Source organism: Tympanuchus pallidicinctus, unplaced genomic scaffold, assembly GCF_026119805.1.
Source record: "Tympanuchus pallidicinctus isolate F22 unplaced genomic scaffold, pur_lepc_1.0 scaffold16, whole genome shotgun sequence".
In the NCBI taxonomy this organism is placed as follows: Eukaryota; Metazoa; Chordata; class Aves; order Galliformes; family Phasianidae; genus Tympanuchus; species Tympanuchus pallidicinctus.
This window is the reverse complement of record NW_026294679.1, coordinates 10746000-10762952: the sequence shown is the minus strand read 5'-3', so window position 1 is coordinate 10762952 and position 16953 is coordinate 10746000. Positions and strand designations below refer to the sequence as shown.

Here is a 16953-nt window from a genome sequence, read left to right as displayed (position 1 = left end):
TCTCACAGTGGTATTCTGTGCTATTGCACAGGAAAATGTTGTCTTACACTCCAATAACTTGGCTGAGATCCTTCTGTTGCCCTCAACATCTTGCTGGAGTCGTTGTACTGAATTTCTACTGTACTAATTTTTGCAGTATACCCAAAGGCCAATTTGCTTGGATTAACACAGGTCCAGTTTAATAAATGTGTCCAGCTGTCTAATAGGTTGAGCAAATGAACCTTAAACTACTTGATTTAATTTAGATTTGATTTCCAGGTCTTGGTGCCTGAATTAAAATTAAGGAGTTGGCTGAATGTTAAAACTCCATGATGGAGGTGAAATCAGCCATGATAATGGAATGTCCAGCATGCATACACACACAAAAGGGAATTAGTAATTTTAAAGACCAGATTGGTTCCTCTTTTCTGCCTTTGCACATAATCACAACCTGTAACCTCCAAGTATATTGCTAATATCACTGAATTTTAATGTAGGTCTGTTCTGCTCATCCAGGATGTGTATCTTAGTATATGTTAGCTGCAACTCCAGAGCTACCCCAAGCTGCCATCCCAGTGATCAGACAGGCTTTTCTTTTATTGCTTTTTCAGGTAATGGATGAGAGGTCTAAAGACGGTGGCTTTCTTCAGGGGAAAAATCTCTTTGCCAGCCTGGTTTTATGACAGTGAAAACTGATTTATCTATGAATATGACATGAATGGTCACTGTTTTGAAATGCAGGCAAATTATCAGTTTGATGGGATTAAGTGTGAGAGCTGGAAAGTGAATGTTTAGGATATTTTTTTTTGGAGACAAACTATCAATTTGGAGAAGGGACAGCTGTAATGGTACAGTTGTTTTGTCTGTGCTCTTAGACCTCTAAGTGCTTTTGCAATGGAGACTCTATCACTGTTTCTATTGTAATGGTTTAATCCAAACAAGAGGCTTGTCTATAGACCAGCTGTCAGCTCAAAGGCACTATTAGGGCAAGACCTTTGATTTTCAATAAGTGAATCTCTTTCCCTAATTGTGGTGCGCTTTTCTCCTCTAGATGTGTATCTGTAAGAATTTCCTGTGCAAAGGGGATGGCTGTAATGCTGTCAAGGATGTATTTGAGAAGATGTAGATAAAGTCAGCCTTCTCTGCCACAGTATGGAACTGGCCAAATACTGCTAAACTTTATTCTGGAAGCCATCCAGCTATGTTCAGATAATAGTGTCTATAGGTGTTATGCCATGTTTTAAGTCTTCTTAATATAACTTGCTAGCTTAATAGTTGAAGATGGCTTATGCCTCACGGACTTGAAACGTGGGCAAGACAATCTTTGCTACCACTGCTCTGTCCCGAGCAGAGTTGCTCTGAGATAGATCGTGGATTTGCACTTGTAAGTGAGAGCAAACCCTGCTAAGCTGCTTGAGTCCTTGACGTTATGGGGAGCTCCTAATACACCCAAAGGTGACTTTGGACACGGTTACTGGCCACATCCTTAACCCAAGTGACAGCATGGTGGTGCCTCCAAACTATGGTGGCGTGGTCTCCCTGTCCAGTTATTGTCCTAGGCAGGTGTAGTGGGACTAGCAAGGGTTGAATATTAGGAAAATTCTCTTTTCAGAAAGAGTGTTAAGGCATTGGAACAGGCAGCTCAGGGAAGTGGTGGAGTCCCCATCCCTGGAGGTGTTTAGGAACTGTGGAGAGTTGGCATTTAGGGACATGGTTTAGTGGACAAAGTAGTGATGATTTGATGGCAAGACTTCATGATCTTTGAAGGTTTTTTCCAATCTTAATAATACTATGATTCTGTGAGTGGTCATAGTGGTGATGGGTTGATGGTTGGACATGATTTTAGAGGTCTCTTCAAACCATACTGATTCTATGATTCTTAAGAGAGGGGCTGGTACGGAATCTGACAAATAGAAGTTGTTTGAGGAAGTACTGTGTCTCTGGATTATAGTCAAATGCTGATTTGAGTTGAACCTTCTGTTTTGGACAGCTGAGAAAGCAACTATGCTGAGTGCTCATGCTTGTGTGTTTACAATACTGCATTCTGCAGCATTAATTCTGCAATCACTGGCTGTGCTCTGCTGAGGCATTCATAGTGTAATGAGTTGCAGTTCAGTGGAAAAAATTTTCAGGAGGTATTTAGTGAAGTGAGAGAAAGCTTAAGCCTGTGGAATGGTCTCATTGGGCAATGTTCAGATCACATGCTTTTTGAACTTAGCAGAACATGCAGATCTGAGCACTTTGTATCAGCCAGGGGTAAAAGGATATTTTGGCCTTGTGGATTATTCAGCTGACTGTTGTGCCTGAGTTAATTGCATCTTGATTTTGATTTTGTTGTTTTTGTTTCCCTTTTGCAGCCCCTCATCACCCTGGAGAGCAGCATCTCCTACATCTTCAGCGAGGAGGGGATGAACACTGTCACTGTGCAGGTTGCTGCAGGCAACACCCTCATCCAAGACACCAAGGAGATCGCAGTACATGGTAACTTCATCCATTTACAATGAGATGTCAGGGAACATACAGAAGTGAAGAACAGGCAGCTGTCGTTGAACCAAAATGAACTCTGAACTCCCTAGTGCCTAGAGGGACCTCCAAAGTAAAATGTTTGTTAGCTGTGAACAAAGTAGATCAGATTTATTTTAATTACTAAATGCAAAGTGAACTGAATAGAGAATTTAACTGCATCTGTAAGTGCAGCACTGTAGTGAAATGGCTCGCTTCTGCTTTGCTCTCATTCCTGACTGGGAACTTTCCAATTAAAAAACTCTTTAGAAAATATGCAGAGCATCTCCCCTCTGTTTTCTAGTTGTGGAAAGAAGCAGACATGGTATGTCACTAAAGTGGCCTGTATACACCCAGGATTTCTTTTCACATAGTCACTTTATAAAGGTGAAGATTTTGAAAGAAATGGGACAGAAATGGCTCTATTGTTGGTATTTCTGCCCATATTCCATACCACAGCTGGAGGTTCACTGTGTGTTCACTGGATATCCCTATGCATCTCGTTTGGTATGTTTGTGCTGTACCTGTATGTAGAAGAATTTTCTTCTGGGCTAGCCTTCATTTCACCTAGTTTTTAGCATCCAGCATTCAAGGACAAACTTTTATTTAGGCAGCAAGTTTTATTGAGGACCTGGTCTTCAAATAACTGAGGTTGCCCTATGTGGTTGAACTGCATGTGTCTTGTTTCTGTAATTAAAGATAAATTTGCTGCTGATGACTTGAAAGCTGTATGTTCAGATTTAACTACCAGCTGAACAGATATTTATTGACTGCCTGGTTGTGCAATGCAATGGCTTTTTAATAATTTGCTGATATGATTTAGAAATATCCAAACTCAGTATTAGCAAATGTTAAGTAAACCTCTGCTTGAATATTTTGGGTATTGCAAAATGCAGTGTTTAGTTATGTGAAATTTGCAGCTTTCCACTGGTTTCTGGAATAAATTTAAATCAGGAGTATTCAAGAGGTGATCTCAATCTTTGTATATGCGAACTGAAGGTCCCAGCAGATCTCAATGTGTTTCTCACTTTCTGCTTCCAAATACTATGTAAGAAATTTTGTTGTTTTCTAAAATATCCAAAGCTTGGGACTTTATCACAGAGTAATTCATGCAGTTGGAACATCCAAATAGTCCTATACACAAGGCTATATTGTAAACTGAGCTCACTGAAGGAAGGAGTCCTTCTTCAACCCAAATCTGGTGATCAATTCAAGTCTGAATACGTAAACAAGGGGCATCTTTGGTAAACATTTGTTCTGGTAAATTACGTTACCAGTTCTAATCTGTGCCCTATGTTAAATTATTATGGCTCTAATAATGAGTATGCCTTTGTGGTGTTAGCAGTGAAGATTTATTGAGGGTTTTCAAAAATTGTAGCTAATAGTGCAGAATTTAGTGAAAGAAAAAAAAAAAATTGGATGTTGTACTGAGAGTTCAAATGTCAAAAGCTTTATATGTCAGGCTCTGGGTTAAGAGCAGAGAGAGAGATTGCCTACTCTTCTATACTTGTTTTATTTAAAAATATATTGCAGTATCTAAAAAGAAAGAACAGAACTTGCAAAAGATGCAAGACGAATGCTGTGCTGGCACATCCCTGCTGTTCTGTGGATTTCCTAATTTATACTCTTGCTGGTCTAGCTTGATCTAGAGCTGGTACCTTCTTAAAAATCATTAATGGTACTTTACGTGACTTCAGATCAGGTGCTTCAAGGTGTGACATAGCACATCCCTAGCAACAGAAAGGACAGTCTTCTACCCTGAGAATCTCTATCTGAGTGTGATTCCCATCCTCAACTTGTATCTCCCACTCTCCTAAATTCATTGTGTGTGTTGGTCATAAATGTTAGGCTTGGACTGTAGTGACACCACAGAGGAGAGATGGAATTGGAGAAAATTTTAAATTGGTGTAAATTTGAAGTCTAGGAAGTTTTTCTTCCTCCTGCCATCAGTCAATTAGGAAGTAATTTCAAAGCGTTTCATGAATAGCCATCACTTGATTACCCTGTCATTAGCACCACTGAGCTCTGATTTGTTGGGGAATTAACCATTTGTGGCTTCCCTCCAGGAGAGCAAACAGATAATGGCTGCTTTTGAAAACATATTACTTACAGTATGTGTTTTCTCTGCAGACCATAGTGCATGTAATTACACAGTTTCCAAATTTCAGGCAGATGCCATCTTATTTACTAGTTAACTTTTTTGTAAGCAGAAGTTGAAGTTGAGTGGCAAAATTACTTGAACCTGGGTGGCCTAAGACCAACATGAAAGCAAGACTTCTCTCTTCCCTTGTTTTTTACTTCCATTTCTTCTGGGAAAAACCACAGGCTGGCGTTAGAGCAAGATTTCTTTTCTAAGTACATTATTTGCAAGTTTTCTGTCCTGCTTGGTGTTAGCCAGGCTCTTTTCTTCCTTCACTCTTTCATCTCTATTTTGCTTTAAATCATTTTAATATGAAGGCTGCTCTAAAAGTAATGCCTCCTATTTTATTTTGTTGGCCCATGGCGTCAGAGGTGGATATTGGTGGTATGTTGGAAGATTCAACCTTCCATTAATGTTCCGTTACATGTTACTGCTGTATGATGGCAGTGGAGAGGCAGTCTGAGAGAATGGTGCTTGACATGGAAGTGCTTAAGAAGCAATGGTGTGTCACTGAATTCCTCCATGCATCAAAAAAAGGCACCTATTGACATTCATCAACGCTTGCTGGATGTTTATTGAGACCAAACAGTGGATGTGAGCACAGTGAGGCAGTGGGTGCAGTGTTTCAGCAGTGACAGCAGTGACAGTGGGTCACCTCCACGGCTGCAGATTTTTATGAGTGCAGCATGCAGGCTCCTTTCAATGCTGATGAAAATGCCATGGTGACTGTTGAAAAATAATGTTTTGTAGCTGAGAATTTGCTCTATCAAATAGTGTTATTGGGCTCTTCATATCTGTTGAGGTTTCTGTTGAAATAAATAGGAGATATTACTGAATCCACACTTTTGGCACTACCCTAAGTTCTGCCCATTCAATCTTCTCATCAATACTGTTCTTCTATTCCAGAGTATTTTCAATCTCAACTCCTCTCATTTTCTCCTAACTTGGACTACCACAATCCTGACATCCCTGAGTGGAGACAAGATATTGGCAAAGTCATCAGGAGAGCTTTAGCACAGGTGAGCTTCTGTTTCCACCTCTTCTGCTTGATACAGAATAGGCTGATAAAGTTACTCAGACTTTTTCAATATACTAGATTTGAAGAGTGGGAAGAACTCAGTAATGAAGCTATCATTTTAAATCGACTGCTTCTTAATATGCTGAATCTTTTTATAGAGGAAAACTATATTGGGAGTTCTGTGGAAATACTGTAATTACTTTTATTAATGTTTCTGTGGCATTTTTTCAGCTTTTAATATCCCTAAGGACTTTAAAAATTCCTGATTATAGTAGCATCACTATTGTTATTTTGCCAAAATCAATGTTACAAGTTGCACTGGTTTTGCTCCAGACATTTGGATAGCGTTACTGTGTGCAGTTTGACAGCTGATCCAATCCATCTCAGAAGACAGAGATGTAGTAATGTTAGGTATATGAGGAAGATATTTTTGATCTATTCCTAATACTCAGTCTTCCAATGGAACTAAGTATAGCAATTGGTGAATGTTACAAATGTCTACTCCCTTTCCAAATGGGGCAGAAAATGAGGATTCAGAGGGAAAATAAACTTATCTTTTAAAACACAGGTCAAAGAGAAGCTTCTGAAGATACTGAATCTTCCTTTGGGATTAATTAGAATATGTAAACTAGCACTCAAATTCTTGCAGGAAATCGGACAGAATAATTTATGATATCAAATAACCCTGGTTTTTGGTTTTGTGTGAAATCAAGGAATAGATATGAGCAAGCCTTTGTGGTTTTTTTACTTTCTACCAAAATGTATCTTGCTTTTTAAAATTTATTTATTTATTTTTGCTTCAGCTACATCTGTTCTTAGAAATGGTGACTGATTATTTTTATGAAGAAAGTGCATTCCTGCTCAGCTTTTCTCATCTGCAGCCTACTCAAAATTCACAGCTTATGAGAGTTCCCTTGATTATTTTCCCACCCTGAGAAAACACTTATTTCATTTGTTTTATCTGGTCGTACATTGTAATATATTCAAGTTTGCAGAGAAAATAAATGAACTATATTGGAATAACAGTAACATCAACAATAGAAAGCATGTAGAAATGCATGTCTGTATGTCCTTTTTTGACTGTTCGGTTGCAACCTACAATCTGTTCTTATAGGACAAATCACCAGAAGTAGGCTGCCCCATTGATGTGTTTCATTTACTTCATATGTAGCAAATGTGGATCCTTATAACCTGTTGTTAGAAGGTGATTGCAAATAATTTTCATCACATGTCCCCATTTGTGGCATGCTTATTGGTCTCCTTGAGTCTCTGGATCTGACTTTGCATTGTTCTTCTGTGGCAAGGGACTATATGGAAAATTCATATATGAAGAGATTTGTAGGTTTTGTCTTTGAACTCTGGGTTGTGATCTTTGGGCACCTGGATGTTGTTCACACTACATTTACTTCTAAAAATGACAGAGAACATCATTAGCAGAACCTCTATTTTAAGACTCACTCAGTGGCTGCAACAGTTCAGCTATAGTAGAACTGACAAATTACAATTTGAAGGGAGCGTAGTTTCCCATAGTGAATGGAAAAATCAGCAGTAGAAGAGCAGCTAGAGACCACCTGTTTACTTTTTTTAGGTGACCGGTATTCCTGATGAACAAATCTTGGTAGCCGTATTTCCTGGGTTGCCTACTTCTGCTGAGCTATTTGTGCTACCCTGCAGAAACACTACAGAGAGAAGGAAAAGCAGTGAAGCTGATCTGGAACAGGTAAGGACAAAAGGGTTCACAGATCATTTATTCCCATGGTAACATTTACAGACGGACCCCTTAACCTTTTCAGCACTGGAATTGACTCGCAGTATGTGTGATGTAACTGGATGCATGTTGGATTGTGGCAGTATAGTTTATACCATTAAAGAGAATGACTTTCACAGGGAAAATGGGATTTTAAGCTCCTCACTGAGATGCGTCACAGTCTACCAGCAACGGTTCTACCTAGATCAGTAGTGTGCCCTCATTACAGTAGTTATGGCCAAAGGAACTTGAATATGTACTCCCTCCACTCCTTGGAGGAATGCTAATAGACAAAGGCCAAAACAGCAAGATAATATACTGAGGTTTACTAAAAATAAATCAAGCTCTTCAGCTCATATTTCACAGGAACAAGAACTCTTTATTCTGAAGCAGCACATAGTGTGTGCAAACTGTATTTGAAAGTTACAATATCCATCCGTTTAGATAAATAGGTAATTACGGTGATGAATTGCTACAGTGATATACAGGCAAAGGAAGAGCTAGGAACAAGAACACCAGTCTGCTGAAGCTTTTTTTTTTGCTAGAATTACCAAGCAGTTATATCAAATCTATGAAAGCAAAGGAGTGAAGTAGTGCTGAAAAAGCTGCTTTGCTCTAGCTAATGTTCTTGTATGCACCATTCCTACTGTTCTACTCGGTGAAAGCTATGGGTAGCCCATCTCAAAGTGCCTATGGGAGTAACTCTTCTGTGATCAAACACTGAATCACTCAAAAGATTCCTGAATTCCATGGAAGTTGTTTTCACCCACTGAGCAAAGTTAGCCCCTTCAATGTAGTATGTTTGTTGTAGAAAGCTAGCAAAACTGCATTCTTAAATTAACGCTATTAAGTATGCACAAAGGAGAGGCATAGAAGAAGGAAGATTTTGAAGGCTATTTGGAGAGATTTTCTTGGAATTGTTTCTGTCTAGTTTGGTTGGGCTACTCCTATTCGAATTCTCTCTGAAAACACAGTTGTGAACATTTTTCATATAGCAGTATTATGGAGACATCTGATTGCATTTCTGACCCAGTTGACCATGAGCTGTAGCTCTAGTGGTCTAACTGTATTTGACAGTCTACTCAGATGTACTTTGGAACCTGTTAATGGCTCCTACTTGAGGAGTTCTACCCCGACCACCAGAATTACTTGGTGGAGACCAGGCACTCACAAGCTCAGGCTCCAGGTGACATGAAAAATATATGCTGTGAGGCAATCAAATAATACATCACATCTGGCTTGCTGAGCTGTGAGTAGCCTCCCTTTCAAGGCCCCTCATCTAAATGAAGGAGAAGTATAAAAATTTTTATATCACTGGATAGTAGCATCCCAACAGTGTATTTCAGCAGGAGCTATGTAACTAAGCTTGTCCTGAATCAAAGGGAGCAAGGAGTTGTTAGTAGGCCAGACTGCCCAGCTCGATTCCATCACTCACTAATGAGAATATCTCAGTGATTTCCAAGTGTGTAAGATCCAGCTCACAAGTAGAAGATGAGAAGATCCTTAATTTCTTTTCCACACCACATTCACATTCTTGCCTTTTATTCCCCAGAGAATTATAATAACACTCTGAACCTCAAAAGCGTGCCTGTCCTTCAGGGAGACTTGAATTCAGTAACACTCAGTTTAATCTAAAGCATGTGCATGTCTCTCTTTACTTCCTCAGTTTTCTCACATACCTTTCTCTTTCCTGCTTTCTTTCTCCTCTTCCTGAAGACAGTAAGAGATGTACGTAGCCTACAAGTGGTGACTAACATTTCTGAACGTTCTCCTGAGCTGGCTCTCTTCTATATTGTAACCTGTATCTCTTACTATTTTCTCAGGTTGTTGAAATCCTTTTTAATGCTCTCAATCAGAACCTGGTCCAGTTTGAACTGAAACCTGGTGTTGAAGTCATTGTGTATGTCACTCAGTTAACATTAGGTGAGTGTGGAGTAAGAGGCATAATTGTGATTCTTTAGAGGATTCGTACGGCTCCAGGTGAATGGGTTTACACTACAGCACTCAACAGTTTGATATATGCTACTGGGTTACTTAGAGCTTGTAGTACTGAGACAGAAGGAAGTGTTACAAACAGAACCAAGCAGTAGCATCTTCATACACTAATTTGTAAAAGTATTGAAAGTACCATTTAAGAGTTCCTGTGGTGTAATTAACTAGTGCGTTGATGTTTATCAAGTGTTTTAGAGCATCAGGTTAATGGTTTTCTATTAAACTCTCACTGGGCACCTGTAGAATTAAGTGGGAGCATTCTTACTAACTTTTATGGATATTGGATCATACCATTGTTGTAGAGGGTTTGTTAATGGTATGACTAGCCAGGACTATTTATGTGTGCTACAGTCATGAAAAGATCTAGATCTGAATATTAACTTCTACAAATCACTGTCTCACTGTTACTTATCTCCATTTTCACATAGTAGCAAGTAGTTGCTTCAAGCTTCATCACACTTGCTTTAGACTGCCCTGGTGTGAAGCTCTCAGCTACAGCTGAGAATTTTGGCTAGCCTAGTGTGAAGCTCTCGGTTATTGCTGAGACAATGATGGCTGTAGAGGAGATGAAGTATTTATTTTGCCCTTGCTTTTTATGGCTGCCCTTGCAGTTATCTGAAGCATGGGATCTTGTGCATGTGACATTGCTAATAGACTCTCTGGAAAAGTGAGATTCATATCCTAGGATAAAGCATGTTTGTTTCTTTTTACTTGAGACACTCAGAGAGAAGATTTGGGCAAAACCAAGGCTCATCTCCTCTTCTTCAGACTATGTCTTTGTATCTTTGCTTTCTGATTGTTGTTTGGAGGTGAGAGTTAGACCTTAACAGAGATAGTCTGGAAGGAATTAATTTACAATACACAATGAGATACCAACTTCTGCAGTATCTCTCTCTGGGTTTGTTCTAGTAAGGCACTGTAAGTGCGGGTGCTGCATCTGCATTTTTTTTCATGACCATTCCCATATTTTTTTTCAGTTGAGTGAAATAAGAGTCAGTTATTTTCCAAGAAAAAGTTCATAGAAGTGGTGGAAGCAGAATACTGGTAGGATCAGAATCCTAAATTTGAAAATTTGCAGCTAGAACCAGAGAATTATTTGCAGAGAATCTGTCCCCGTTATCTAAGGGACAGAAAAAGAATAGAGAACAATAGAGAAAAAAGAAGAAAAAAAAGAAGAACCAAATAATATTTATGCAGTGAGACACGTTCAGATGCTACTTACAATCATTTGCACATTATTAGAGTGTTCTCATCAGACTTTAATAGTTCTCAGTCCATTAAGACAGTGTGTTCCAATGAGCTGTGGAAATAGCTGCACAAACAAGGTTTTATAATACACTTTATTTACTCTATCAAAAATGCCAAGGATAGGACCAAAGATCCAGAGTGTGGTGCCTGCTTGGGTCCAGATTTATTGATTTAGTTTCCTTCATGATACAAAAAATGACTGAATTAAAAGGTAACAATTAGGTCTTGTTAGAAGGAGGAGCCTTGGGGCTTCTCAAAAGACCAGGACTCTTTCACGTGTGAGGCAGACAAGTAATTGGAAGATGGGAACCACTCTGAGATTACTTCTCTGAAGGAGAATAGATGTCTATTAAGTCAAACTTCATAAATTTCATTTCCACTTCTGTCCGTGGACAAACCTAAAAAGAAATAGCTCAGCGCTAACACAGGATTGACCATTCAGCTGAGCATGGCTTGCTGTGCCTTTTCACTAGATGTTAGACTGCATTGCCTTGAAAAAGGAATGTGGTTTTCAAAGAAAGAGAGTCAATTAATTTTATACTCATTGGCCTTGATGGAAACAGCATGCACCATGCAGTGGTGATAATGAAGCAGATGTGACAGAGGTGAGCTCAATTCTCTGTTAGTTATGTGTTTGCTAGTGTCTTGCAAATGTAATGCTTTGCCTTTCCTCCTGCAGCACCCCTTGTTGATTCCAGCACAGGTCACAGCAGTTCGGCGATGCTGATGTTGTTGTCTGTGGTGTTTGTGGGCTTGGCTGTTTTTTTAATCTACAAGTTCAAGAGGTAAGTTGAAAAATTGTGGTGGATAGGAGGAGGAGATGCTGGGTGGTTTACAGGAAATTTAGGCAGAGCAGTGCTTGGGTTGCAGGTGTAGAATGAGTTGTACTGGCCTAAGACTTAGACAAGTACAGCTCCATAGTTCTTAAATACAAAAAAAATCCACCTCCTGTTCTTCCACATCAGTGCTCTGAAAACTCACAAAGAGCTCAGAAGTCAAGCTGTTCCCTGCTTCAGCAGATTTGTTTGAACCATAGACCAGAAAATGCCTGTGTGCTCACCTAGTCAAAAAACATGACTGATGTCTTCATACAGTCTACATCCATCTTGCCAACTGCTTTAGTGCAGTAGGATCTCATTTGTATCTTGCAAGGTGAATGGCAAGAGCAAAGAAATGGGTGTCATTATATTAACGGAGGGAGATTTAATGTCAGAAAAGTTTGTGTTATGCAGCAAAGTATCTTTTGGAATCTGTGCTGAGATTTACTTTGCCAGATGTTAAAATGTACCCTTTGCTTTGACAGTAGGCAGGACACATGCTGGCCTATGATGCTCTGCTGCTGCAAGCTATCAAGCAAAATATGGGATAAGAACAACCTGTTAGCTGAGGGGCTACCTTAGAAGATTATATCTTAGGCAGATGTAGCTTTTTATCAATAACTTTGTATTCAGTACTCTACTTACTGTGTTAAATGGTCTAAGTGCTCACATCCTACCCAGTGACAAAATATTGTATTAGAAACAAAAATAAATATCTGGACACGAATAGGTTGCAAACCTTCAAATTGGGAAATTACATCTTTTCCTGTCCGAATTTCAACTATTTCAACTACTTTGTTCCCTCTGCTACCTTTTCTATGGGCCAGAGTAAGGTGTGTTTTCCTTTTCATCTTGGTAAGGTTGTGTCTTAGGTTTGTGCTTTGGATCTTTGGATCTGTGGTCAGGGGTAAGTCAAGAAGAAGGATCTGCATATTTTGACTGCCAGAGTCCGCATCATGTTATGCTTCTATATCTCATAAAACAAACTCTTATACTAGCATCCTGAGCCTTTATGAAACCTGGAGTGTAGCATCCATCAGCCTCGTGCTGTGCTCCAGGGCAGAAAAGACCCTGTCCTTTTAAAACAGAATGTCTGAGAATGTAATGCATTAGAAATCGAATGGGGAGGGAGGAGGAGAGAATAGATGGCTAAAAGTATGAGTTTTGCTTAGTCCAAAGCTCTTCAACTTACCAGTTCTTAATCTGATTTGTCCCAAGCATGTGGAACTGCCAAAAATTAAAAATTAGATACCCAGTGTGTCCTCAGCTTGATTTTTTTTTAACACAAAGCAAATACTTGAGCTCAGTGAGAGCATGCAACAGTTATGAATGGAAAGTTAAAAGGAGATGAAAACAAAAGCTTTTCTCTAGCTCTTAGTGATTCAGAGGTCCATTAGCAGTATGTACTTTTCTGATTAACAGTGGTCCTGGCCTGAATACAGAACTGCTGTTAACAGGAAAATGTTCTGGGAGGAGCATGGGTCTGCATGAATTTTTAATTCCACAGATTTATAGAATCAGTGCTTTGCTGGTTTGCACACAGCCTCCTTATTATTAAGTCCACCAACCTATGGGCTCAGCAGGTAGAAAAAGCAATCGGTCACCTTTCCATGGTCCACTGCACACAAATAATCCTAGTGACCACTCAGACACTTAAGATGTTACTTGTCAGTTCTCTTTTAAATATTCTCCCAGGAACTATGCTTGGGGGCCTACCTGACTGTCTGTCTGTCTGTCTATCTGATTTTCAAGGATATTATTCCAATAATCCAAATTAACTTCTTCTGGAGTTGGGAAGAAGAAATAGTGCTTTCACTTTCTCAGTTCCCCAAGTAGCAACAGAAAATAAGTCCCTGCAAACTGTCACTGTCCTTAGCATGACAAACCACGTTTTGCACTGAAATGGTAAGAAATAGACTTTAGGTAGGTTTTATGAGGTACAAGTCCTTTTCTTTCTCTCAGGCAGGATCAATTCTTTATAACTCTTTCTGATGTGGCATTTTCTACTGTGTCACTGTGGGCCTGTCAATAGAAACAAACGTAGCAATTTTTTTCTCAGTTAATAGTAGTGCTTCAATTGATTTTTACTTTTGGTTTCCAATGCACCACTGATCATATAATAAATACTCAGGGAGTTGGCAATTGCGACTGATTATACTTAGTTGACTGCTGCTGTCTGAGCTAGGTGTGCAGTATCCACTGTGCACATCAGAACAGGGCAGCACCAGAATATCAGGTTTACTGCTGGAGGAGCCTGTGGGTACAGGGTGCGAAGGCAGTGGCCTGAGACTTTGGGGTAGCTTTAGGTTGGTATAGTTTTTAGTAGATGCTAATGGCATGCTTAGAACTGAATATCACTGTGGTACCATCATCATCTGAGAGATGATATTCTGCATCACTTTCACTGCTGTGTTTTTGAGATTGGTCTGAGTTTAACTGGTCTGATTAATCAGTGACGTACCAGTGATGTACCTTGGCAAAATAGAACCTATTTTCCTTTCTGTGCAGGAAAATCCCTTGGATTAATATCTATGCCCAAGTTCAGCATGACAAGGAGCAGGAAATGATTGGTTCTGTCAGCCAAAGTGAAAATGCACCCAAAATCACTCTGAGTGAGTTCACAGATCCTGAAGAGCTGATGGACAAAGAGCTGGACACACGAGTGATGGGTGAGACACAGCCCTTGGCTGGGGCTTTTTTCACTGTATATTAGGTGAGGATGTGGGTGTTAAGTAAGGCAGTGACTGTGATCCCATGTACAAGCAGATGCTGAGACACTGCAATAGGGAAAAATTCTATCAACATAGTAACAGGGAGTTTTTCCTACAGTTTTTCATCCTTTATCCTGTTGTTATATGACTAGAGCAGGAAACTGGAAATAGTAGTAGATTTATAGGAGTTAGTAATGGCTGCGAGTCACACTTTGATCTGTTCATGACCCTTTCACTCCTGTGGAGGGCTCCCAAATTCAGTAAAGCCTCAGAAAAATTAACTAAGCCAAGCTTACACTGTTGATGTGCTGTCTTTACAAATGAATATGTCACTAATAGCTTAACAAGTTTACTGGTAGCCAACAGAACTGTAATAACAGATTTTTTACATACTCTGTGCTTACTGCAAGTGCAATGCAGAATGTGTTACTTTTAAGCACCTTTTCTGTCTCTACACTTACATCCTAAGGAGAGAGAAGCAATATAGACCCCACTGTTGAAGCTGCTGCTCTGACTGTCTTCTCCATTTTCTCCTCCACAGGAAGCATCTCAACTATTGCCAACAGTGAAAGCACAAAGGAAATCCCCAACTGCACTAGTGTTTAATACTGAGAATCCTCTTGGTCTACAAAATTTCTGACTTTTTATTTGTAATTATTATTGTTATTATTATTATTATGAAAAAAGAGAGTTATATGTCATTATTATCATTTGGGAGGGGATGGGGGTGGGCTTTTTCTGTTTACCAGGGCTGCATTCATAAATAGCAGATTTCTTCATACTTAGGAAATTTCCATCAGATCAGAAATAAAAAGCAAAGAATAAGAGAAGTGTGCAGTGAGATTTGAATGCCTGACTCCTCTTAAATACAGAATAGGAATTAAGTATTCGAATACAGTAGGAAGATATGTTACCTTAGGCAAGGTAAGTGTAGGTAAATGGTCCCTTTTCTGATCTTTTTGCGAGTCATGAATCACCTGCTTCATTCTGCCAGAAGGCTTAGACTGGGCTTTTGGACCAGACTCTGCAACCTGCCAACAGCCCTCACATTCCAGTGATGTGCATGTCTCAGCTTTTTGCAGGATCTTGCCTTTTTGTAATTGCTTTTAATTTCAGTCACCCTCTGGCATTGTTGACTGCTGAGAAAGGGGAAAAATAAATTCAGAGCGTGCATATTAGTTTTCCTTGGACTGTGGATTGGCTGGAGGGGACAGCACCACAAGCAATGAGGGAACATGCTTGCGTTTATGAATGCAGCTCAAATGCCATGCATGTGAATAGCAAGGATGCCGAAGGCCTACTGTAGATAATTACAATGTACATAGCTTTTTATTTCTTAGGAAATAATTTAATGTTTAGTAAAGGAAGATATGTTTAAAACAAAACCTGAATCACACACACATGCACGCACACACACTCCAGCCAACCAGGGACTGTGGTGAGCACTTGAATCACACTTTGATTCCAAGTGTGTTCCAGTTGTCTGTCATATTTCAATCAGCACCGTTTATTTCTCTGTGTATACCTACAAGTCTTTTTCTTTTTTTTTTTTTAGATGTATTATCATTTCTTATGATGGAGCAGAAAAAGGTTTTATCAGGACAGACCATGAGTCTGTCATGAATACTTTAATGATGTTCATCATCTACTCACCTCTATCTTTGTTGTTCACTTCTGAGAAGGCTCTTGATGACATCAGCTAGGGAAGATGAGGAAAACAAACAGAAAATAACCACAATCTCAGTGTGCACAAACGTCAGTGTGTTTACACTTCCTTGTATACCCCAGCTGAACAGTGGATCTGGTTGCAGTACCTTTATTTGTGTGATATTGTGTGCTTAGGAGTTAAGCTGAAGTAAATGAGTTAAGGTAAAGTAAATGCTTTTCAGGATGTGTAAGAGATTTTAGCTGAACATGACGCATGCATTTAGGGGTTGCTCTTTGGAGAACAGGATGCATAGTCAGATCTACAAAACTGAGCTAGGAAAGGTTCTTTCTTGTGAGTGCTGCAGAATGGCTGCATCCAGTTCTGGATGGAAATGCTATTGGGGTAATTTTTGCATGCTGGATTGGTTGATCGTTTTTGATCAGTGCAGGGAGGCTCATGAAGAAAAAAGCAAAAAAAGCTCCTAAAGAATCCATCTCTCAACCTAACTGAGTTGAGGATAGCCCCTAGGAGTGATGGAGTTTTGATGCAGGTGATAGACTTAGTGGTAGTAAGTCTAAGTAAGTAGACTTAGAGTAGCTTTTATCCACTTCTCATGAGTTGGCAGTACTAAAAGTGGACCTTATTCTGTGGAGTGTTGAATTATAAAACCTAATGGGAGTGGAAGAAAGATTGGAGGCATGTTTGGGAAGGTGTTCCAGTGTTTGCAGTTGTAAGAGAGGACAGAAATTAGGTCAGGTGACAATCTGATTACAGGACAGTTTATGTGGACTGAAATGGGAAGATGGGTAGGATTTAGGCCTTTCTTGCTACCTCTCTGCATTGTAACATACTGGCTACAAACCAGCCTCAGTTCCACATGTCCATTCTGTTAAGGGGCTGGAAAGTCTTTTCAGGATTCTAATGCTGATGTCTCTTGAAAGGGAAGAAAGGAAAAACAGTGATTAAGCATAGTTCTGCTGAAAAAATAGGGAGGTATTGCAAGTTTAAAATTTTAAAATCAAAATGTAGCAAACTATTTTTTGTGTGAAATAGTAAAGCTAAATATTTTCAATTCTTCTGCTCCCTTATTTCAGTAAGGTTTGTGAACATTTTCACTTGGTTTAAAAAGAATTCTTTTCTCTCTGCTCCC

At 39.4% G+C, this 16953-nt stretch overlaps 1 protein-coding gene across 3 annotated transcripts in view; it reads left to right on the top strand.

Annotated features, from left to right (window-relative positions):
• The window catches only part of SORCS3 (sortilin related VPS10 domain containing receptor 3), a 267602-nt gene extending 251238 nt beyond the window's left edge, over positions 1-16364 (top strand). For all 3 annotated transcript variants that reach the window (XM_052677148.1, XM_052677149.1, XM_052677150.1), the window contains 7 exons: positions 2337-2460; positions 5528-5640; positions 7228-7359; positions 9210-9309; positions 11306-11411; positions 13953-14113; positions 14697-16364. In XM_052677148.1, the coding sequence (XP_052533108.1) occupies positions 2337-2460; positions 5528-5640; positions 7228-7359; positions 9210-9309; positions 11306-11411; positions 13953-14113; positions 14697-14761 (801 nt within the window). In that variant the 3' untranslated portion in view covers positions 14762-16364. The remainder of the gene's footprint in view (positions 1-2336; positions 2461-5527; positions 5641-7227; positions 7360-9209; positions 9310-11305; positions 11412-13952; positions 14114-14696) is intronic.
• Positions 16365-16953: the final 589 nt, after the last annotated feature.